This window comes from Lissotriton helveticus, chromosome 12 (assembly GCF_964261635.1).
Source record: "Lissotriton helveticus chromosome 12, aLisHel1.1, whole genome shotgun sequence".
In the NCBI taxonomy this organism is placed as follows: domain Eukaryota; kingdom Metazoa; phylum Chordata; class Amphibia; order Caudata; family Salamandridae; genus Lissotriton; species Lissotriton helveticus.
In genome coordinates, this window is record NC_136073.1 from 899,915,104 (window position 1) to 899,940,996 (window position 25,893).

The 25,893-nt window shown below is 45.3% G+C and overlaps 1 protein-coding gene across 7 annotated transcripts in view; it reads left to right on the forward strand.

Annotated features, from left to right (window-relative positions):
• The window catches only part of CAMTA2 (calmodulin binding transcription activator 2), an 809,661-nt gene that overhangs the window by 318,420 nt on the left and 465,348 nt on the right, over positions 1 to 25,893 (forward strand). For all 7 annotated transcript variants that reach the window (XM_078668358.1, XM_078668360.1, XM_078668361.1 and 4 more), the window contains 2 exons: positions 20,229 to 20,369; positions 22,057 to 23,918. In XM_078668358.1, the coding sequence (XP_078524484.1) occupies positions 20,229 to 20,369; positions 22,057 to 23,918 (2,003 nt within the window). The remainder of the gene's footprint in view (positions 1 to 20,228; positions 20,370 to 22,056; positions 23,919 to 25,893) is intronic.

Sequence of the window (25,893 nt, forward strand, 5' to 3'; positions counted from 1 at the left end):
TGTGTCAGGTAAGGCGAAGCATAAAAAGTCGAAGAAGCGTTGTCGCTCTTCGCCTTCCCCTAGCCGGTTGCGCGACACTGCTAAGGGGGCAGGTGGCGCTGCTCCGGCGGAGCCTACACAGTTGCCATTGGCTTATCCGCCCTTTCAAGGTCTATCGGCATCTCCGGCCCAGCTGCAGGAGTTCCTGTAAGCCATGGCACGTGTCTTTGGACCGTCCACTTTAGCTTCTTGTGGAATATCACGCAGAAGCGGACGACACTGGTCCTCATTGGCGCCAGCTCATTGTGGAGAATCACTCAGGAGCGGACATGGACACAGGTCCTCATTAGCGCAGCTCCTTGTGGAGTATCACTCAGGAGCAGACAACGACGCCAGTCCTCATTCGCACTAGCTCCTTGTGGAGTATCACTCAGGAGCGGACGACACCGGTCTTCATTGGCGGCAGTTCCTTGTAGAGTATCACTCAGGAGCGGACGACGACACCGATCCTCATTAGCGCTGCTCCTCAGGAACAGACGATGGTCCTCATTTGCGCCAGCACCTTGTGGAGTATCACTCAGGAGCAGACAACTACACCGGTCCTCATTCGCGCTAGCTCCTTGTGGAGTATCACTCAGGAGCGGACAATGACACCGGTCCTCATTAGCGCCAGCTCCTTGTTGAGTATCGCCCAGGAGCGGACAACGCCAGTCCTCATTAGCCCCAGCTCCTTGTGCAGTATCACTCAGGAGCAGACGACCCCGCCGGCCCTCATTAGCGCCAGCTCCTTGTTGAGTATCGCCCAGGAGCAGACAACGCCAGTCCTCATTAACGCCAGCTCCTTGTGGAGTATTACTCAGGAGGGGACAACAACACCGGTCCTCATTAGCCCCAGCTCCTTGTGCAGTATCACTCAGGAGCGGACGACGACGCTGGTCCTCATTAGCTCCAGCTTGTTGTGGAGTATCACGCAGGGGCGGACAATGACACCGGTCCTCATTAGCGCCAGCTCCTTGTTGAGTATCGCCCAGGAGCGGACAATGCCAGTCCTCCTTAACGCCAGCTCCTTGTGGAGTATTACTCAGGAGTGGACAACGACACCGGTCCTCATTAGCCCCAGCTCCTTGTGCAGTATCACTCAGGAGCGGACGACGCCGCCGGCCCTCATTAGCCCCAGCTCCTTGTTGAGTATCGCCCAGGAGCGGACAACGCCAGTCCTCATTAACGCCAGCTCCTTATGAAGTATTACTCAGGAGTGGACAACAACACCGGTCCTCATTAGCCCCAGCTCCTTGTGCAGTATCACTCATGAGCGGACAATGACACCGGTCCTCATTAGCTCCAGCTTGTTGTGGAGTATCACGCAGGGGCGGACAATGACACCGGTCCTCATTAACTCCAGCTTGTTGTGGAGTATCACGCAGGGGCGGACAATGTCACTGGTCCTCATTAGCGCCAGCTCCTTGTTGAGTATCGCCCAGGAGCGGACAATGCCAGTCCTCCTTAACGCCAGCTCCTTGTGGAGTATTACTCAGGAGTGGACAACGACACCTGTCCTCATTAGCCCCAGCTCCTTGTGCAGTATCACTCAGGAGCGGACGACGCCGCCGGCCCTCATTAGCGCCAGCTCCTTGTTGAGTATCGCCCAGGAGCGGACAACGCCAGTCCTCATTAACGCCAGCTCCTTGTGGAGTATTACTCAGGAGGGGACAACAACACCGGTCCTCATTAGCCCCAGCTCCTTGTGCAGTATCACTCAAGAGCGGACGACAACGCCGGTTCTCATTAGCTCCAGCTTGTTGTGGAGTATCACGCAGGGGCGGACAATGACACCGGTCCTCATTAGCGCCAGTTCCTTGTTGAGTATCGCCCAGGAGTGGACAATGCCAGTCCTCCTTAACGCCAGCTCCTTGTGGAGTATTACTCAGGAGTGGACAACGACACCGGTCCTCATTAGCCCCAGCTCCTTGTGCAGTATCACTCAGGAGCGGACGACGCCGCCGGCCCTCATTAGCGCCAGCTCCTTGTTGAGTATCGCCCAGGAGCGGACAACGCCAGTCCTCATTAACGCCAGCTCCTTATGGAGTATTACTCAGGAGTGGACAACAACACCGGTCCTCATTAGCCCCAGCTCCTTGTGCAGTATCACTCAGGAGCGGACGACGACGACGGTCCTCATTAGCTCCAGCTTGTTGTGGAGTATCACGCAGGGGCGGACAATGGCACCGGTCCTCATTAGCTCCAGCTTGTTGTGGAGTATCACGCAGGAGCGGACAATGACACCGGTCCTCATTAACTCCAGCTTGTTGTGGAGTATCACGCAGGGGCGTACAATGACACTGGTCCTCATTAGCGCCAGCTCCTTGTTGAGTATCGCCCAGGAGCGGACAATGCCAGTCCTCCTTAACGCCAGCTCCTTGTGGAGTATTACTCAGGAGTGGACAACGACACCGGTCCTCATTAGCCCCAGCTCCTTGTGCAGTATCACTCAGGAGCGGACGACGCCGCCGGCCCTCATTAGCGCCAGCTCCTTGTTGAGTATCGCCCAGGAGCGGACAACGCCAGTCCTCATTAACGCCAGCTCCTTATGGAGTATTACTCAGGAGTGGACAACAACACCGGTCCTCATTAGCCCCAGCTCCTTGTGCAGTATCACTCAGGAGCGGACGACGACGACGGTCCTCATTAGCTCCAGCTTGTTGTGGAGTATCACGCAGGGGCGGACAATGGCACCGGTCCTCATTAGCTCCAGCTTGTTGTGGAGTATCACGCAGGAGCGGACAATGACACCGGTCCTCATTAACTCCAGCTTGTTGTGGAGTATCACGCAGGGGCGGACAATGACACTGGTCCTCATTAGCGCCAGCTCCTTGTTGAGTATCGCCCAGGAGCGGACAATGCCAGTCCTCCTTAACGCCAGCTCCTTGTGGAGTATTACTCAGGAGTGGACAACGACACCGGTCCTCATTAGCCCCAGCTCCTTGTGCAGTATCACTCAGGAGCGGACGACGCCGCCGGCCCTCATTAGCGCCAGCTCCTTCTTGAGTATCGCCCAGGAGCGGACAACGCCAGTCCTCATTAACGCCAGCTCCTTATGGAGTATTACTCAGGAGTGGACAACAACACCGGTCCTCATTAGCCCCAGCTCCTTGTGCAGTATCACTCAGGAGCGGACGACGACGACGGTCCTCATTAGCTCCAGCTTGTTGTGGAGTATCACGCAGGGGCGGACAATGGCACCGGTCCTCATTAGCTCCAGCTTGTTGTGGAGTATCACTCAGGGACGGACAATGACACCAGTCCTCATTAGCGCCAGCTCCTTGTGGCGTATCATGCAGGAGCAGAGAACGACGCCGGTCCTCATTAGCGCCAGCTCCTTGTGGAGTGTCACTCAGGGGCAGGCAACAACTTTTAGGACCTAGTAAGCAGGTTGGATCAACAGATCTATGAGCGGGAGATGAATCCCAAGGTACTTCAACAGTGATGGGAGGCGCCTACACCCACAATCCAGGGGCAATGCAGTATAGATGGACTGGTCAGACATATTTGCTTACACTTTTCTCCACTACTCTGATCACGTTTGTAGTGAGGATGCCCAGTCAGACGTCCATGACACTCATTCTTGTTGCATCCATGTCTGCAAGGCAGCCTGGTAGTCGGGGCTTCTGGAATTGTGTGCCCTATCACACAATAAGCTACTCGTTAGGGCTGATTCAACCCAGCATCAGGGTCTGCTGAGACCTTAATCTTCTGAACTGTGTATGCTAATCCTGCATGAGAAATAAGAGCATAACAATGTGTGCTTGTTATGCAGCAAAGTGGAAATGCTTTGTTCATTACTCCATATGCCAAAAGAGACAACTTCTTAAAGTCTCTGTACAAGACATACTTACTGGGCCTTCAAAAGGCAGAGTTGACATACTCATCTATTAGACTACATTTAGCAGCTGCAGCTGATTTATGCAGAATAGACATGATGCATCCCTATGTAAAATCCGAGTCATTCATGAAACGCCTTAGGAGTCATCCTGTCAAGGACTGTACAGTCCCCATGTATGGGACTGTAGTGGTTTCCTCAATAGATTAATGGGGCCTCGTTGTGAGCAATTGCTTTTTTGTGAAAATGCAGTATCTTTTTTTGGAAAGTATCATTGCAGGAGGTAATCATCTTCCTGCGTAAGGCAGGCGGGCTGCACACTTTCACAGTGCAGAAGCCTTTTATCCACGGTCTGAAGGATCATGTTATCTTAAAAGACAAATCCTTGCATGCTGCCAAAAGTAGTACCTCCAATCTGTTAGACTATTAATTTACCAAATCTTCTTTCCACACACGAACCACTGACAGTGAGAGCATTAACCACATTGAAAGTCTAAAAAGTGTTTATGTACTAAATAAATAGGAGAAAAGCTGTTCGATAGACAAAGCACCTTTTTTGTTGCATTTGCTAAACTTTACCTGGAATATCCCATTCCTGAGTTGGGCCTTGGTAGATGTATAGTTAAGTAAATCCAAGTATGTTCTACTAAGACAAAACTGACGTTCCATGCTATGCCTAGAGCACATTCTCTGGCAAAGCAGGGGCTACTGTGGCTTTCTTAGGTAACATATGACCATCAAACATATGTAAGGCAGCTTCATAGTCCACACCACGTGTTTGAGTCATTATGTGGTCATTCATGCCTATCGAGAGGCTCAAGTCGGGCAAACCATACTTAAAACATTATTACAAGCATTTGCTTCATCTTGCTTGACACCACTTAATGGGGAGAGGACTGCTTTATAAACTAAGCAAAGCATGTGATGTACAGCAGCCAGACACCAATGGAAAACATAATTGTACTGTAGGTATATATTTGCAGCTGGTAATGTTGTAGATTCACATGTGCCCTCGCACCTCCCCAAATGCAAGCACATTATTAAGGTTGAGTGCTCACATTATGCATCAATTCACAATCTACTTGTACACTCTTACTGCCCTGCTCATCTAAACCACTTACCTCACTCGCGGGTTGGGGGGAAACAAAATCTAAGGTGCATTATTTGCCCAGGTTCCTTCTAGGTTCCAGAGAGGAGTCATGAGTTATCTTGAGACGTCCGATTCTTCAAGGAAAAACAACTTTAAACATCCGCTGCCACTACTAGATGACAGGAGTATGCAGAGCATATGAATCCACAGCACTGCAAGCTACAGTCTGATAGTTACATATATATGTGCTCTCCAAATAGTGCCTGCAGGTGTGACAATTTAGTGCTCATGACTGAGGAAGTCTCTGCAGAACTAGGATTACAAGTAGGTAGCTTTTTTACATTTTGAATTACATAAAACCTGGGTCTATTCTACATTACAGTTAGAAATACCTGCATGGTATGGCGTGACCAAGAGTCCCATTGGCCACCCATCCTCCCTCACACCATTGCCAATTCCTCGAAAAGAAGAGAAGATGAGCATGATGGAGGAGAGGCTCAAAGAAATTGCCTAGCACCATGTGGGTGCTAGTGATTGAGGAAGACCATTCTTTCCATCTGAACGCCTTTGAATAAATGGCTTAAAAAGGTCTCTATCCTCAGATCAGAGGATCCGCTTGGGAAGGGCCACAGGTTTGCATGTCCGTGAATTGACTGTAACACCTGACTTGCAAGACACGGCTGAAAACTGAAACTATGACTCCCTGAAAGTCCTTTTAAATCCAAATCAAATTTTGAGAGGCAGGGATATCGGGGGCGGGTGAGGTCAGTTGCCCATTTTCGATGTAGATCATCTATACTTTCCACAGTGGGGTGAATGGTTTCCGTCACAGAAAATGGCTAGGTATTTTTAGTGATGGCTGAAGGAACCACTGAATGAGGAGCTATGGAAACTACTTACAACAGAGTGCCTGCGGCCCTCTTTGGAAGGCACTATCGCTCCTTCCTCACCGGCAGAACCCAGAAAATCAGACTTCAACCTTTCCTCTCTGGACCCACTGAGATCAGCTGCGGAGTACCCCAAGGATCGTTGCTCTGCTCCACGCTCTTTAACATCTACAAGCTATCTATCTCAGCATGGATAGTACTGTGCTAATCCTATGCTTAAAAACTTTTGATAGAAAAGCAGACATTTGAGGTGAGCAAATTTAGAGTGTCGCTGGTGTTGAGTGTGCTCTATACAGGAGCTGCCTTCCACCTAAACTTGGGAACTACCCAGAGTTCTCTCCTTCTTCTTTTTTGCATCTATACTACTATTATAAAGAGAGAACTTGCACCTTTTGGCCAGGTAAACTCGGGAACCACAGTGCCAATCCACACACCCAATACATTGTTGGAATCCTCAGGGTGTGTAGATGGACATAGGCGACATTAAATTAAAAAAAAAACCTAAATCAAAAAATTTAATTTTGAAAACAAAGTAGTCCGCTAAAAACAAGCGCCGGCCGCGAGGTAGCGCTGACCGCGACCTAGACGTAATGACGAGATGCGGGGAGGAGCGGTGACGTGCGGCAAGGAGTGGCGGTAGAGTCCGGAGTGGGCGTCGGCTCAGGTAAGCGGCGGCGAAGAGTGGCGGTGAAGTCCGTTGCGGGCAGCTCTGTAAGGCAAAGGCAGGCTGGAGGCGGGAGGCGGGAGGATCGAGGCGGGAGGCGGGCTGAGCAATGTCGAGGCGGGCTGGGCTATGTCGGGGCGGGCGGCGGCGAGGCGGGAGGGATGCGGTCTGGGCAATGTCGGTGCGGGCGTGCACAGAGCCTTAAAATGCTGCCCCAAGCCCCCTTCTCCCCCGGGCAACGCCGGGGCGGGCTGCTAGTGTGTATATATATATATATATATATATATATATATATGTTTTCATATATAATTTTTATATATTTTCCGGGGTCCCCGCGCATGGGCAGGAATATTCAAGTGCTTCCACCTAAACTTGGGAACTACCCAGAGTTCTCTCCTTCTTCTTTTTTGCATCTATACTACTATTATAAAGAGAGAACTTGCACCTTTTGGCCAGGTAAACTCGGGAACCACAGTGCCAATCCACACACCCAATACATTGTTGGAATCCTCAGGGTGTGTAGATGGACATAGGCGACATTAAATTAAAAAAAAAACCTAAATCAAAAAATTTAATTTTGAAAACAAAGTAGTCCGCTAAAAACAAGCGCCGGCCGCGAGGTAGCGCTGACCGCGACCTAGACGTAATGACGAGATGCGGGGAGGAGCGGTGACGTGCGGCAAGGAGTGGCGGTAGAGTCCGGAGTGGGCGTCGGCTCAGGTAAGCGGCGGCGAAGAGTGGCGGTGAAGTCCGTTGCGGGCAGCTCTGTAAGGCAAAGGCAGGCTGGAGGCGGGCGGCGGGAGGCGGGAGGATCGAGGCGGGAGGCGGGCTGAGCAATGTCGAGGCGGGCTGGGCTATGTCGGGGCGGGCGGCGGCGAGGCGGGAGGGATGCGGTCTGGGCAATGTCGGTGCGGGCGTGCACAGAGCCTTAAAATGCTGCCCCAAGCCCCCTTCTCCCCCGGGCAACGCCGGGGCGGGCTGCTAGTGTGTATATATATATATATATATATATATATGTTTTCATATATAATTTTTATATATTTTCCGGGGTCCCCGCGCATGGGCAGGAATATTCAAGTGCTTATGACTTTGATGAGGATACCCCTGGAAGAGAATTAGGATTACAGGTAAGTAACTTATCCCTATGGTCCCATTTCGTAACAGGTGTCCCATTGGATACGCTGGTTGAAGAGGGCTTAGATAACGTCGGCTGTGGTCCCATTTCATAAGAGGTGTCACAATGGATATGCTGGGTAAGGAAGGCTTAGATAACTTCAGCTATGGTCCCGTTTTGTCAGAGGTGTCACCTTGGATACGCTGGGTGAGGAAGGCTTAGATAACTTCAGCTATGGACCCTTTTCGTAAGAGGTGTGACATTCGATACAGTGGGTGAGGAAGGCTTGGATAACTTCAGCTATGATCCCATTACGTCTGAGGTGTCCCATTGGATATGTTGGGTGAGGAAGGCTTAGATAACTTCGGCTATGGCCCCGTTTCGTCAGAGGTGTCACATTGGATATGTTGGGTGAGGAAGGCTTAGATAACTTCAGCTATGGTCCCAATTCGTCAGAGGTGTCACATTGGATACGTTGGGTGAAGAAGGCTTAGATAACTTCAGCTATAATCCCATTTCGTCAGTGTAGTCACATTGGATACGTTGGGTGAGGAATGCTTGGATAACTTCAGCTATGGTCTAATTGCGATAAACAGCGTTTACTTTGCATGTGATACTTGCCATGCCATTACAACGCGGTTATTACAACGTCCGCGTTAGTTCGCATACCTTTACTACGAGAGTCAGAACAACGACTTGCGTTAGGGTGGAGAAAGTGTTGGATTTAAAATTCAACACCTTCCCTGGTGTCCGCAGAGACTGGAGTTGGAATAGTAAATTATACTATTCCAACATCCAGCGCCCCCAACAGCAATTCGTTGTTCCAAATTGTGTAGTAAAGGTATGCAAACTAACAATGCGGTCGTTCTAAAAACCGTGTTGTAATGGCATGCGTAGTACACGCATGCGAAGAAACAAGTGCTATTCCCAATTGCGTCAGAGGTGTGATGGCTTTAAATGATTTCGCTTTTGGATGTCGATAGAAATTTTTTGACATTTGCTAGTTGGTTGCCCACTCCCCTTATAAATTACTGACTGTTAAAACAATATGGCATTATAATATGTTGAGTAAGATTTAAACCAGCATAATCCTTGTGATGTGATCCGGAACTAGAATCTAAAGTTTACTTGCTGTTGTAAAGAAAAGTAAAAAATCTAATAAGGACTCGAAGGCAAGGATTAGCTAACCGCTGTTATGACTCATTCTATTGTCTGATTGCTCCTATCCATGGCGGGAGGATGATTGTGATGCCTTCATGAGATCTGTTTTTGAACAGTTTATTTCTGTTAAATTATGTGAATGCTAAGGTTTCATAAAGTCTTTTGTTATGAGTGATTGTAAGGTTATAGATTTCTGAGAGCAATGAACTGGAGAACTACTGAAACCATGTGCCTGGTTTCAAACTAAAACAAGAGTTAGAAACCCTATGATTGTTTGAGAACTGAAGTGTTTCAGTGTAAATTAACCACTTGGCTGCGGCGGTAATTCCTCTGCAGCGCTAGGGGGTGCCGCACGGCTCTCCCATGCTCCTGACGGAACCGCTCCGTCACGAGCCTCGGGCGCGCTGTGCTTGTGACGGAGTGGTTCCGTCACGCCCCCGCCCGCTCAATAGAACGCGCCGCGCAGACGCGAAATCAGTGCCGCGCAGGCGCGGCGGCCGGGCCGTGATGGAACCACTCCGTCACCAGCACAGCGCGTCCGAGGCTGGTGACGGAGTGGTTTCGTCACCAGCATGGAAGGTGTTAAAAGATGTCATGGACTTTATTGTAGAGCCTATTCATTCAGTGGTTGCATTAGATCATATGATTTTTTTTCTTACGTTTTTCTGGCCTAGTTGTCTTCCTTTGCACAATGGCGAGGACATTCTATATACTTCTGCTGTAGATTTTTCGTTGATTTGCATGTCAGACTGGGAATTTTTCGATAGTAAATCTGAAGTAGCAGCTAAAGTTAACAGTTGGATCAACATTGTACTTAGTATAGCTGATCTATTTCCGTGTTAGACCCAAACACCAACCAGGGAAAGGGTGGAAGGGATTTGAGCTCCACCTCCCTAGAAGCTGCCATAGCTCAGAGGCTCAGATTTGTAAAGCAAAAGTGAAAGGTGTTCTGTTACTCAGTTGGTATTTTTCACTGATCCACATGTGACAGGTGCCCATCACAGGGTCCTTTATTGATTCTTTATCAAGGCATCCACCTTCAACTGTCTTAATGCTTCTTATTCACACTTAAAGACTGAAGAGGTAGACAGCACAGCTGCACCAAGAGGAAATCAGTCCCTGTGCCTGTATATCATTCTCATGTCCTGGTTTAAGCAATTGACAGGCCGTTAATGTTCCCTCTTTTCACGGTTGCATTTCCTCACAGTGGTTGCATCAATAGATGATATAAGCATTGATTGTAGCATTCCTGCTCTTCTAATCTAGGTGGATTGTGTCCGCATTGAAGAGATCATTCAACCATAATGGGTAGAACACAACAGACGACTCCTAAACAGCGACACACCTCTCATGGGTCTTGGGGACCGATGGTGATCATTAAACACAAAAGGGCACATGAAACGCTATTGAGGACGGACTATGTGGCACTGATTTGGGCTGAATCTGTACCTTTTCTTCTCTGCAGCGCGGAGATTCCCCTTCAGGGGTGATTCCGGCCCTTTATAAATTCCTTTACAAATTACAAAATTACTGGTCAGAAGTATCTCAGACCACTCCTCAGTGGAAGTAACACTGAAACATTGGCAGAGAGACACAAGAGAGACATGGTGTCTCACTGAATGGTCTCTTAAAATAGTTGCAAAAACAGAGGAACCATTGATTAATTACTTGGCCGAAAATAAAGGTTCTGTAGTATCCAGTGTATGGGAAGCAGTTAAGGCTATCCTATGGAGGAAGGCAATCTCCGAAACAGAAGAGCGCCATAAATTCAGGAGACAAACTATTGAAGGGATAAAATAAATTTAGTAAATTAGAGTTGGGTTATATTAAAGATCCATCACTTTAAATACTGAGGTGCCTTACTGCCAGAACACAGAGTAATGTATGTAAACTGTGACATATCTAACAAGTAGGGAACAGAGCAGGAAAAGTATTAGAATGGTTAGAAAAGAGAGAGAGAGGGCTTGTGATGGATACACACAATACTAGGGAGGTTGGTAAGGAAATAAATAAAAGTCAGAGGATTGCTACTAGCTTTATGAAATCCTTCAAAAAGAAAAGTAGGTCCTGTGGCGTATTGAGAAGAATTAGAGGATGTCATAAAAGATCTACCAATGCGCGTATTTAGCCCGGAATAAAGAGTGGAAACGGACTTGTAAATTCATACAGAAGAGATCTTCACAGCACTGGCACAATTGCAAACATGGAATGCCCTGGATACTAATAAATTCCCAGTTGAGTTATTTAAATGTGTAGCAAGCGAAATTTTGGAGCATCTACTGGAACTGCAGCAAGGTGCGAAGGAGACTGGAGAATTGCCCCATGGCTTAAGGCAAGGAGTTACAATTCAAATATAGAAACCAGGCAAACCTCATTAGGACGATCCCTTTGACACACCAATTTAACTGTTAAATGTGGAGACTAAAGTAGTGACCAAAGTATTAGACAATATGTTTTATACTTGTGTAAACACACTAACACACACAGACCAATCTAGATTCTTGCCTTGGAGGGCCATCAAACACAACTCACTACGCTTACACATAACAGCAGTATCCATGCACCGAGATGTGGAGCCATCAGTGCTCCCGTCACTTGATCCGGAGAAAGCATTCAACTCCATTGAACGGCTGTTCTTTCATTGATGAGCTTAGAAGCCAGTTTCATGAGATGGGTAAACGTACTCTAGAAATGCTCACAGGCGGAATTAAGATCAGAAGAGTGCCCCATCCACTATGTCATCGAGCAAGATTGTCCATTATCCTAATTATTGGTGTATGAACAATAGAACTGTTCGGCCTCTCTTTAAGGAACACCACCATGGTGAGGGACCTTAAAGGGGAAAGAGAACAGAATTGATGGGCAACGTTATAACCCAACCAGAAAATATGATTACTAGGATGATAGTCATCTCCAGTCTGTAGGGAGATAATCTGGTTATAAAATGATTTGGTCCAAGACAGCTTTGTACCTGCTGACTTGATGGATGACACAACTGAGCTAATCATCGTCATATAAGCTTTATTTCGACAACTCGTGTCATAAATGCTATAAAAAAACACCAAAGCTTAAAATACAGTTAAGAGACATAAAAATAATCGGTTTGTACAGCACGTCACCGAACGCTTGCAGGTTCTTCCTTGCGCTAAAACGAGGTTTATACAGCGTGGTGTCTTTAGGATGATTATCATAACCAGGTCCGGCATGCAATAACCTCTTGGGGCACTCTGTAATGCCAGATGGAGAGAAGTACAATCCAGTTTAACACAATCCAATTAAAAACAATTAATCTTTCAAGCTCATTCTTACAATACAAGTTACAATTCATAAAGTTTCAAAATTGCACCTATATAAAAGACGGAGAGAATTCGAAAGAGGGGTAGTGGAAAAAACTATCTGTGTATTTCAGTAGTTAAAATATGCTGCAACAATTTGCATGGCCGGCAATTGCGATATTGGTCTTTTGTGCCCCCTCATTTTAAAACTAATTTTTAACAACAAAAGCCAACAATGCATCAACTATGGAAGAGATCCTCTCTGCGGAGGGAGTGGCAGCGCTTTCAGCACGATGTGTGGTCCTCCTCCTCATCAGCGGCAGCAGGAATGAGGCAAGTCGCACCCTGGGACTTGTGGTCCCACCAGGGTGTTGCCGCAAGATGACAGGTGCCCTCAGCAAAGCCCCTAACGATGGAAGAGAACTAATCTTGTTCACTTAAAATAAACACGGAGGGATTTACATTCTTAGGGATATACAGCACCAGAAAGAAAATGTAGAGAACTGCAGAGAAATTTACATGTGATGCTGAATTGCTTTAAAGCGGACTGACCCAGCGGCAAGGTCTCCCACAGCCATCTCTGGGAAGTGAAGCGATGTACAAATAATGACGTAGCCACAGTTTCTATACAGTCTCCCAAACATCCCGCTTTAGAAGCAGAGAGAGTTTTCATCGAGTCGAAGGAAAGCTGTCAACCTTGTTATGGGATGTTAAGACACCTAGGTTATCACCAGCCAAAGTATATAAAGAGGTGTGTATAATAGAGCCTTTGGACTCCCTGACTCTGGTAAACATTATTGGGTGGCATGGATGATGACATTGAACGAATGGATTAGACCAAGACACTAACCGCCTGTTGTCTGAATTTGTGAACGTTTGGAAATATAAGTTACCCCCCACGGCCATGTCCACAACTCACGCGCGCGGTTTGAGTAACCTGGAAGAGTGCCACTCAAAGGATACAATGGAAAGGGTAAATTGTAAAGCAAATACCACTACAGGCCAGCAAGGATATGAAGGCGTGGGAAAGTGAACAGGCTTCTAAAAATTGGGCATTATAGAGAGCTCAAAGCGAGAAAGATTTAGGCAAAAGACGTAAAGAAAACTTCTGATTAAAGTTAGCTTGGCAGAGCAGCCAGGCTTATCATCAGAGGCAATGTGTAAACACACTCCCAGAAACGCAATGAATACACCAAGAGAGACTCCACGCTGGCTTATATAAAAATATATACTATATTATACATAAACCCAGGCTAAACGACATGAATCATAAATACTGCGCATGTTATGCAAATACTGAGATAGTACTCGTTATCCTGGACAATGCAAGTCCAAAAATAACCTTTGATCACCATAAGCACATAGTAGGCAGCCCATGTGCTCCTCTCTTGAAGTTTATACAGTAACAGTCACAAAACAGGCACAGAAGCCTCTGGGTGCATGTTATATGCGTAAGGCTCCCTGTATTCCATTTTTACGGATTTGTACACATCAATACAGACGGAAAACAATGTGTTTTCTGTCTGCATTTATTTTTAAAAGTAGATAAATACAGAAAATTGTGCTTCTTTTAAGTGACTCTCCGTGCTGTCTTTCATGAATTGTTGGCCAACTGCTGAGCAAATATATACTGCATGGGAAATTAAAGAACGGGATGAAATTTCTTTAAATAATGGCATGTGTCAACATACATTTGTGCAACAAAATTGGGGGTTTTTACCTATGCCTCTGTTGCGAATATCACAACAAATGTTGAATTTGGGTAAACCAAAATTTATTAGTTTATCCAGACAATTTTGTCTATTAAGTTCATTAAACTTGAGTTTTTTCGTTATTATAGTAAAGGCAGAACAAAGAACATCATCAACTTCAGGTGCTACCATATATCACCACATTGCAGAAAGTTCAAAAACAAATCATGAAACTTATTCAAAAGCAATACATTATTACACAAATAACATATATACACAATAACATTATCAAAAGTGCTCTTAATTACAGTGAAGCATGGAACTGTTACTCAATAATACAGTCACAATCCTAAATGTCAAACCGTCTAATAAACAGAAGAAATGTAAAGAGTATTTCACCCAATACAAAGTGCATCTACTTTTTATGCCAATCAAAAAACGTTTCAGCATCAATCATTAGCATTAAATGCCTGAAAGTCAAGGAATGCCGACGCGTTTCGAGTCCTATGTATAAATCAAAAGACTCTCATCAGGGCTGTCAGAGTCTGGTCCATGGAAACTGCATGGTAAAAAACAAAACACAATACACTTAATCTATCTCGTCCTCAATACATTATGTATTTACAACAGTATTTCTCTAATAGACAAAGTGCAGCATACCTGGTGAGTTCAAGTTCCAGGGCTGCACTTAAAATGAACTGTGGTCTAGGCCGTGGGTACTCGCTGTAACAAAGTGGTATAATTTTAATTGGAGTCTTTGTCCTAAGGGAAACTGAGACTATGGCCAGAAATGGCAGTATTTTACCTTAGGTATTTGCACGGGCGGCACCTCTTGATTTCCCCTACCAATGGACTGATTCTTCGTGGCGGATCACATTCTGTAAAGATGGAAATGCCCGTTTTACTGCTGAAACCTGGTCTGTTTCAATTTGTGCATTAACATCAAATGTGTGACTGACTTACTTCACAGGTGCCCAAAACGGGGTTTAGTTCAGCTACTCGTTTTCGTGTCAGTTAGATTTCTGTGAAAAATGACAACAAAGCGAGCGCGTGTTAGCTCGACCGTGTTCTAGAACAAACGGCAACAATCAACTGAACCTTGTGCCATTTTTGGGAGCCTACCTGCTCCGTCCTTCCCGAATATGCCTCCCCTTCGTTATTTTCCGCTTGACTCTGTTCCGAGTTCTATAACAAATATAAAAGCGGAAAACCGCGTGTTAGCACGGCCGCGTTTGGGTTGTCAAATGCACCACTGTCTGAAAACTTCTGCCATGAAAGGGCTTACCTTCGTATTTATTTCAGGGAAGCTGGTGTTTGCTTGGCTCACAACCGCAGGGTCAGTCTCCTTGCCGGTTGCATATGCATTTCAACAGTGTTGGAAAAACAAGTCATGTGATTATCATCTGGCCTATAGGGGCGTGTGGACCAGAAGGGTGGTTTCTGGGAATCGTAGTGCTGCCAGAGTGGATTGTGCTGATTGCTCCTCATGCTCTGTTGATTTCGCTGAGGCAATTCAGCCCATTGTTCACACTATTGAATTTCATGATTAGGTACGCTTCCTTTTGAAGCAGGGCCATTTCCACATTAGTGTGATGTTTTGGATCAATCCAAAACAAAATCGTCCACTTGAAGTCGTTCTCACAGTGGTTACAGTTCACAAAGTGTTCCACCATTGGCGCAGTGAGGACTTTTTTCTTTATCCTCGAGCGGTGCTGCGTGATCCTTACGTTTGCCGCCTGAGTAGTCTTCCCTATGTACACCTTGTTACACATGCACACCACAGCGTAGACCACGTTCTTAGTTCTACAATTTGTAAACGCATCATGTCTCCATGTCACACCATTATGAGTAAAGACATTACCTTCAATTGTTGCTGCACAGGACACACAATTGCCACATCTGCGGTGCCCACAGATAGGTTTTAAATTCCACTGAGAAATTAGGTCACTTTTTGGCTTTTGGATAAAGCTGTCAGCTTTGACCAAATGTTGCCCTATGCTTTTGTTCTTGCACATGGCAAAAATGGGTTTTTGTAGCGGGGGATCTAATGTTTCCAATAAATGCCAGTTGTTTAGAATAATACGCTTGAATTGGTTTGTGTGCTGGCCATAGGTCGACACACAGACCAATCTATCAAGCTCCTCCTTTTTCTTAATTTTGAGCAAAGTGTCCCTCGGGATAAACCTTACTCTTTTTTTCGTGTGAGAAAGCAATTTTTTTGGGTACCCCCTATTTGCCATTTCACCGCAAAATAGGGAAGCATGCGTCTCAAAATCCGACAAATTGGTACAATTGCGCCTTATCCTAAGCAGTTGCCCATAAGGCAAATTTTCTCTTAGGGATTGTGGATGTGAGCTCTTAAAATGTAAGATCGTATTTCTGTCTGTGGCCTTTTTGTGGATTGTTGTAAATAGCGTTCCTTCGCTGCTGCCTACTGTGACATCCAAAAAAGTCATTTTTTGTTGACTGGAATTCAGTGTAAATTTGATGTCGTTGTGTCGAGAGTTAAGCCAAACATGGAACTGATCTAACTGGGTCTGGCTCCCCTGCCACAGGAGCCAGACATCGTCAATGTAACGTAGCCACTGGTGTATATTGCTCAAAAATGGATTATTGTTATATATGAACCTTTGTTCATATTGGTCCATATAGAGCACCGCCAGCTCCGGTGCATAGGAGACTGACCCTGCGGTTGTGAGCCAAGCAAACACCAGCTTCCCTGAAATAAATACGAAGGTAAGCCCTTTCATGGCAGAAGTTTTCAGACAGTGGTGCATTTGACAACCCAAACGCGGCCGTGCTAACACGCGGTTTTCCGCTTTTATATTTGTTATAGAACTCGGAACAGAGTCAAGCGGAAAATAACGAAGGGGAGGCATATTCGGGAAGGACGGAGCAGGTAGGCTCCCAAAAATGGCACAAGGTTCAGTTGATTGTTGCCGTTTGTTCTAGAACACGGTCGAGCTAACACGCGCTCGCTTTGTTGTCATTTTTCACAGAAATCTAACTGACACGAAAACGAGTAGCTGAACTAAACCCCGTTTTGGGCACCTGTGAAGTAAGTCAGTCACACATTTGATGTTAATGCACAAATTGAAACAGACCAGGTTTCAGCAGTAAAACGGGCATTTCCATCTTTACAGAATGTGATCCGCCACGAAGAATCAGTCCATTGGTAGGGGAAATCAAGAGGTGCCGCCCGTGCAAATACCTAAGGTAAAATACTGCCATTTCTGGCCATAGTCTCAGTTTCCCTTAGGACAAAGACTCCAATTAAAATTATACCACTTTGTTACAGCGAGTACCCACGGCCTAGACCACAGTTCATTTTAAGTGCAGCCCTGGAACTTGAACTCACCAGGTATGCTGCACTTTGTCTATTAGAGAAATACTGTTGTAAATACATAATGTATTGAGGACGAGATAGATTAAGTGTATTGTGTTTTGTTTTTTACCATGCAGTTTCCATGGACCAGACTCTGACAGCCCTGATGAGAGTCTTTTGATTTATACATAGGACTCGAAACGCGTCGGCATTCCTTGACTTTCAGGCATTTAATGCTAATGATTGATGCTGAAACGTTTTTTGATTGGCATAAAAAGTAGATGCACTTTGTATTGGGTGAAATACTCTTTACATTTCTTCTGTTTATTAGACGGTTTGACATTTAGGATTGTGACTGTATTATTGAGTAACAGTTCCATGCTTCACTGTAATTAAGAGCACTTTTGATAATGTTATTGTGTATATATGTTATTTGTGTAATAATGTATTGCTTTTGAATAAGTTTCATGATTTGGTTTTGAACTTTCTGCAATGTGGTGATATATGGTAGCACCTGAAGTTGATGATGTTCTTTGTTCTGCCTTTACTATAATAACGAAAAAACTCAAGTTTAATGAACTTAATAGACAAAATTGTCTGGATAAACTAATAAATTTTGGTTTACCCAAATTCAACATTTGTTGTGATATTCGCAACAGAGGCATAGGTAAAAACCCCCAATTTTGTTGCATTTCATAGTGGCCCAACCTACCCTCTTTCCCAGTGGGCCCAACCCCCAGTTGCTTTTTAACATACATTTGTGGCATAATGCTAAGATTTAGTGGATGTATTGCTACGTAATACTTGGCAGCTTAAATATCTAAATAGCGACATACATCAAAGATGAGTGTCTCTATCAGTTAAATAAAAATAGAAACGTAGAGTTTTACTGCATCATTTATAAACAAAACATAAAATAAATATGGGCAACTACAGATAAAATGGCCCAAAAATAAATATGTATGAAGTCAGACGGAAATGTTAGAAAATAAATACCATAAAACCAGGAGCCCTATATGTGTTACTATAATCCGGTAGGGGTATGTAAAGATAATCCTTGCCATCCGAAATACACAGAGTTAAAACATCACCATAATGCCAGTAAGACACATGAATCAGAATAACCAAGCATGAGACACTGGAGCACCTGCACTCCTATTACGTTTCATACGTTTCCATATACTAGGGTTACTTCCTGGTGGTGAATGGGGCTTCGGATGAGGATCCGCCCGCAATGCTAAAGTACGGATTGAGTGTCCCCAGGTTCATCCCAGTGCTGCACACACACTGCTGGTAACACAAGGCACTCCCGCTCCGGGGTCAGCGGCGTCTTCATGACGTTAGTGGGGTTCCTCCTCTTCACTCTCACCCCATCTTGGGGTTACCCTCGCCTCCGTTGCGGCTCTCTCCCAATGGGGGGAACCGAGGAATGTTAAATACGCGCCCGTAGCCGTATAAAACCTCCTTTCCTTATCCCACGATTAACTCATATGTGTCTACTCCAACTGTATTCCCTCCTTGACACTTTCCTTCCATTATGTCGGCCACACCACATCAACCTTTCACTACTTAAAATGTCACTATGTCTCCTTCCATTACATTGCCAAATGAATATATATACTTTATACTAGTAATTAACTAGATATACATTTTATACACAGTCACATAATATATTAAATACATCAATAAAAGTAAATGAAAGGGGAAATGGTATAAAACAAATAAGTGAAAACAAAAGTAGTAAATAAAAGAAGAATTAAATATTGCCTTTGTCGTATTGTAGTAACATTCAAATGATGAGGTAAAAGGCTGTGTGTCTGTGGTATTAAGGATTGGTTCATGAATATGCCAAGTTGTGCCTTTTTAAAACATTGATTTGTTACATTTATGTAACAAAAAAGGGATTGCTCACAAGTAAAAGCTAAACAAATTTGTTTAAACACTTATACTATTATATTAACATTCCAGATTAACTGAAATATGTAATTCGACTAATTTAAGTTTAAAAATAATTACATTCATGAAGCAAACAACAGGTAAATAGTTACTATGAAAATAAAATAGCGCATTAAAAAAAGCCATGAACTTAAGTTTACAGGGTAGACGTGATGTAATATTTGGTGATATAATGGGAAATAAGATATACACACACCTCAATAAATAATTGTAGGTGGTGGTGTCATAAAAGGTGTTTATGTAGTAACATACGACCCCCCATCTCTGACCAACGCCCCCAAGAATCTCAACAGTTTTTTTTCCTGTTGTATTTTGGTAAATAAAATCCTTGAATGTTTTTCTTGTGGTTACTTTCTCTTTCTTTTATTTGAGATAGTACCTTCCAGACCCTCCTTGTCCCCAGTACTAGCCTTTGCCAGATCACTTCTTTAAATCATTTTTCTTTGTTATTTATTTAACATTTTGTATAGAGCGAACTAGATCGGATAGGCTTTCGAATACGTCCTGTATAAAAACACATAGTGAGGGTACACAAAAGATAGCAGCAAAGTGTGATGTCATGAATAACATCATGGGAGGATGCAGGGACATTGGAGACAGGAAGCTGAAAGCAGCCAGAGTGGCCTGAGTGTGCAGTTGTCAGCCATGGAGGGTGGGAAGGGATGACTGATTAGATGTCGTTTCCAGTCTTTTTTGAAGGACGTGTAAAGGGCTGAGGTGGCACTCATCCAAAAACTGTTATTTTAATTGCCAACAAACACCTTGCTCCCTTATATTGTAACTGAAGACTCTCTCTTTTCAAATATGTAATGTAATAAACTATTAGAAAAATGCTTCACCTTATTCTCTTGCCTCTTCAGCAGGACTGTGCTGTGTGTTCCTCTAAGAAATGAATCTGGGTGAAGCAAAAGTAAAAGGCCTCACCCACTAGTATCAAACAAGAACAAAATGTATTTGTCTGAAAAAATGTGGTTCCAATTTTTGCAAACAATGTTGAAAAACGTTGACCTCTGTTGGCCCTTTGAGACCTAACTCACTGGGTAATGATCTGACTAGTAAAGCCTCACGGGCATCTGTGTATTTTCTCTTTCTTTGGGGTGATGCTGTCATCTGTTAATGGGTGCTTTTATTTCTGTGATAGTGAAAAGAATGTCATTCCTCAGATGTTTTATAATCTGGTTTTCCCTTTCTCTTTTCTTTGTGCCTCAGTTCATGGCATAAAGTGGACATGCAGCAATGGGAATGGGACCACAGAATTCTCCATTGAGCAGTTAGTGCAGCAGATATTGGACAGTCACCAAGCCAAGCCTCCGCCACGGACCCACGCCTGCCTCTGCAGCAGTGGCCTCGGTCAGTATCCTCAATGATGCTTGGTGCAGTCAGAAGTGTTGTTGCCTGGAATACCTGTCAATTCCTGTAAGGAAAGCATGGAAGGTGCAAAGAGGAGATTATGTTTTTGAATGTTCTCTTGTACTCTCCTCCTATCTCTCCGACTTGAATCTCAATTCGTCAGTTTAGGCGAGTACATAGTTCTTTACTCATCAAAATACTGCAGCACTCAAATGGTTCACTCTCCTTTTAGGCTTGAGACTCATTCCACCCAAGCTAAAGCCTCACCAGTGTTTGTTTTTAAATGTTTGCTTGAAGTCTGTTTTTACAAGTTTTGCTGTGGACTTGGGTTCCAATTGAATAGGCAAAGAGGGGAGGCCATGAGCGTCAAAGTAGGTAACAATTACCTTCATGTGGAGCCTATCCTGGCCGGATCTAATGGTTCAGTTTTTTCTACTACATGTGGTGCAAATATCCCTAACCAGTTTTGAGGGTGGGAGGGCAAGAACTAAGGATGCCACTATTACCATGGAGGGCATTTTTATTGAGATACTTGTCTCTCTCAGCTTTGAGCTTTCTCAGCTCTTTGCTAGGAGCTTGACCCTTCACCATCCATATGTGATGGCTTCCACAATAACATTCTCTGCCAAACATTTACACCAATACACAAGTATTCTCTTCACCACTTTCTAAAGAGTTTCCAGACAGATCCATACAAACAGACACTTATCAGGTGGACCAATGCAATGTCTCATGGTGGACCACTTGCATTTGTGTAGAGGTAGATCATTAGCACAGGCTAGGAGATTTCTGGGAGGTGGGGTACAGTGCTGAATAGTTAAAGCATGCAGTTGGGAGGTATTCCTCGTATGCAAGGTTTGCCGGAGCCGACTATCGCAGAGTTCAGGCTCGAAGTATAAATTAGTTAGTTATTTTGGTACAAAAGAATAGTTGCTAACTGTAGGATGTCACTGAAACTTTTACATTATGATTTGCTTTAGGGCACATAGATAATCATCCTTTAGTACATTTTCATGGAGTGGTGCTGCAAAGGTAAATAACAGCAAAATAAAGCGCTACCTAGGAAGAAAGTTGAAAAATGTTTAGGAACTTGCAAAAAAGCCTCTTCTAAACTTTATTGATATTAATACAAAGAATATGTATCAAAAGCATCTATACACACTTCCTAACTCTTCACAAATTCTTGAACTCCTGGTCAGTATTCGTGATAATAAACTAGAACATGGCGTGGCGGACCGAGGTTGTGTAAAATCAAAGGTTACAGGCCCGTCCTTAAATGGGGCATGCCTTCAAGAGTACTGGAGTTTTTGATTCCACCACTGCTGTTCAGTACTCTTTACCCAGGTTCCACATGTGCTTCTGCCTGGTCATTCACTGGTGTGGGCACAGCTGCTAAGGAGATTAGATGATGGACATTTGTGGATGTGGAGAAAGGCTTAGGTGGTGGATAGTAGAGAAAGCCATAGGTGTGGTTTGAGCACTATAAACATTAATTCAATTACTCTCCTCAGATCCTCTCTGAAAGGTGCACCATATCAGCTGTCATTATACTGGATTAGATTGTTAAAAGTTTAGGTTAATGTTTGAAAGACATCTTAGCCATGTGAAAAGATGGTTATCGAGAATGTAGTCGATATACAAAATACTCTTATATTAACTGTGTTCCCACTATCCTCTTACCTACTAGGTACAACAGGAACTACACCCCACAAATGCAGCAGCACAAAGCATCGTATCATCTCCCCCAAGGTTGACTTCCGAACGTGCCCTTACCCAGCCTTAGCCGAGGTGCAGAACATCTCAGCCACTGACGCCAAACCTGAGGTAGACCACAGTAAAAGCAACGGTGTGGACAAGAAGGACAACCAGCTGGCAAGAACCACTTCATGGACCAGCGGTGGGAGTGAAGTCTCCTCTTCATCTTCCAGTTACACAGACAACCCAGACTCCACTCAGAACTCTCCTGTGACAATAACAAATGATTACTATGGCGACCATGATCACGGCACCCTCACAATTGCAACTAGTGTGCCAAATATCTCAGTTGGATCAGTAACTTGTGGTATAGCCCAGAACACAGTTCTTGTGATGACTGGGTTGGGAGGAGAGAAGTCCTTGGCCGTGGGCTCTTCTGGTTTGACGCCAAGCCAACATCTGATTGTTGCAGATTCCAGCGGCCAAACTCTGCCATTGACGAGCCACAAAATATCCTTATCTCCATCTTCCAGTGCTATAGACGTGGCTCTGCTACCTGCCCCCGTAGGCATGTTGGTATTCTCTCAGAAACTAGAGGCAAACATGGACACCACAGATACAACTGTGGCCTTTGATCCGGATTCTTTCTTAAACAGCCCAAGGCAAGGACAAACCTATGGCGGAGGGGCTAGCAGTATGTCGGTTGACTCTAGTTTCAGTCCCATGGGAGGCACCAGTACGAGCAATTCTCTTGTTAATGAAGTTAAGACAGAAGATGAACCGTTGGACTCCACATCTATTTTTGCATCCTACCAAAGTTCAATTATTCCACCCAACGTCACAGTTTTCTCCTCCAATTCCAGCCTTGTATCTGTGGCACAGACATTCCCAGCAGCCACTCAGGTAACCTTGGTGTCATCCAGCCTTGAGCCGGTAACGTCTTTGGCAAAGGGTGACCACAACAATAGAGAATCTCCGACACACTTTCTCTATAGTCAACCTCTTCCCGCCCACAGTTCAGCTAACACCTCCCTTAACCAGTTCTTTATTCAGGATGACACTAGTGGGGAACATTTGATTCAGCCGCCCACTTCCGTTGCACACTCTACTTCTCTTGAGCAGGAGAGTGCTACTGGGCCAAAGCTTGAAGCACAGTCCACTTGCAGTGACATGAAGGAAGAAATAAACTCCCCAGTCTATCCAATGTCTTGTCAGGCGACTACCTCTGAACCTGATACGCCCATGGACACAACATCACATGCAAACAGTGCTGCTGACTCCACAGCGTCTCATACAGAAGATGAAACGCAGGTAAAAGTGAACTGCCAAGCTGCCAGTGACACCGGCTGTTATGGTGTTCCTGAGGATCAAAGTCCAGAAAGCATTGGCGAGACAGCTGAGCTCCAGAATGCCAACATAAGTGACCTTTACACCATCATCCAGAATGATCTAAGCTCTCCATCAGTGGCTTCTACCAACATGGAACTCAACATGGACCACTTCAACATTTCTTTTGACAGCCAGTTTCCTGATCTTATCTCAGATCTAATGACTGAGGAGGTTGCAAGTGCCAATGGATATGAGCAGTTCAACACAAACTCTAGTTCTGTGACTCCCACTACAAGCCAGAACCAGCCAGTCTCCCCAACGTTTGCTTCCAGTGACACTCCACAGGCCTCCTATTCTTCTCATCCGCAGGAGCCTTCCATCCAGTTTATGAACAGCACCAGTGATGTCCTAAACTTTACCGAAGTGCCTCCTGTACACTCGGTGCAACCATCCTCTGCCACGGGGCTAGACACAGTACAGCTTGTTACGATTACAGACTTCTCCCCAGAGTGGTCCTATCCAGAGGTGAGGAGTAAACTGGGTCAAATGGAGCTGATCTCATGTTTCATGTTTGGTTCTCAGTTTGAAAGTCATGGCAAAGATGTTAGAATGCTTCAAAGATGATAATGTGTGAAATATGTTTTGCAGTTGTTTTGAGTCTGTCATAATGTTTCTACCCTAGCAGACTCTGTCTGATTAAATATTTTCGGCACAGAGAAAAATTGTGAGCATGTTTGGTGGGAATTAAACTTACTGTTCGAGGCATATGAGCTGCAAATTGCACACTATGCATAGATGGCCACCTAGTGTTGGGCCCGGATGTTTGCAGTTTGTTTTTCTTGTAGAAAGTCTTTGGAAGTCACAAGATAGGTGACTCCTCCTTTGGGTGATACTGCGCATGGGCATAGGCTCCATCCCCAGATTGTTTTTTTCTGCCACCGGGTTCGGATGTGGTACCAGCGCTTCTTGTTGGAACTGATTACAGTCGGCGCGTAATCCTCACCGGCCTTAAGAAACTACTCTCGAAAGCGTTTTCCAGTCGACACTACTCTTCAAGACCAAGAACGTCGATTCCGGTCGTCGACTACGGCCTTCGGGCCCAACTAGGCCTCGACTCCAGCTAATGGAAAGGAAGCCATTTAAAAAGTGTCCTCGATGTGGGTCGAAGTTTACCCACACCGACCTCCACGAGGTCTGTAACCTCTGCCTCTCTCCGGGGCACGAGGCCAAGGACTGTTCAGCCTGTGCCTCCTTCCGCTCCAAGAAGACTATCCGGGACCAGAGAGCCAGAAGAACAATGGCTCGATCTTCAGCATCGATTCCGGACGACATCTTCCAGGAAGGTGTCGACGTCCCAGAACAGCACGACGTCGACAGCAACTCAGAGGCAGAAGATTCTGATGGCGAGGACGTGACTCCAGCGCAGCGGGTCGTAAGTAAGACCGTCGACCCCGACCCTCCCTCGACACACACTATAAAGGCTACGGTCACACCCTCGTCCTCGGCCTCAGGTGCACACCGAGACACTACTTCGACGGCCCACCTTCGGGCTCGGCCAAGAAGTCAATAAAGCCTTCGGGCGACTCTGGCTCGAGTCGACCCTCACTCGGTGCCAGCCCACACTCACCAGCACCGAAGAAACAATCTAGTACCGCACCGAAGCCATCAACGCCAAAACACTCAGTTCCCTCGGCACCCAAAACAACTTCGGAGCCACACAAAGCTTCCGACCCCAAGAAAGCACCGGAGCCGAAGCATACATCGGAGCCGAAAAAAGTATCGGACTCGAAAAAACCCTCGGAACCAAAAAAGACTTCGGAACCGAAAAGACCCCGGCTTCCCCCATTAAAGACAAGAGGTCAAAAGAAGCAGCTATGGCGCCAAAACAAGCTTCCACGCCGAAAGGTCACATTCTTGAAAGAGACTTGTTTACTCTAGACCCAAGGCAAAAGACTCTCATAAAAGATCCCAAGACTGGTCGATTGACGTTATCAAAGAAACGACCATTAGAGGCACCAGCACTAGCTCCGGCTCCAAAGAAGAAGAAGGACATTGCTACCTCACCTATGCATGTTCCTTCCCCGTCTCCTGTACCCAATCCCTCCCCCCATATTTCACTACCTCGCTCCCCTACACCATCTAGCACACATGGTGATAATGGGGACGACATATCAGATACAGGGGCTAACCCAGAGGAGCCATATTATCACCCAGCCTCGCCAGACCCATGGGACAACTATAATACACCAGACGTTCCAAATGTACCTCAAGATGACATATACCCCTCTATGCCTTCACCGCCAGAAGACACCATGGGGTTTAACCAGTTACTGATTAGAGCAGCACAATACCACGGGGTAGACATGCACTCCGATGCAGTAGAGGAGGACTTCCTGCTAGACACATTTGACACTGCACAAAGGTCCTCAGCAATTTTGCCAATGCTCAAAGGCGTGGTTAAACATGCCTCTGAGGTCTTTAAAGACCCAGTCAGAACTCT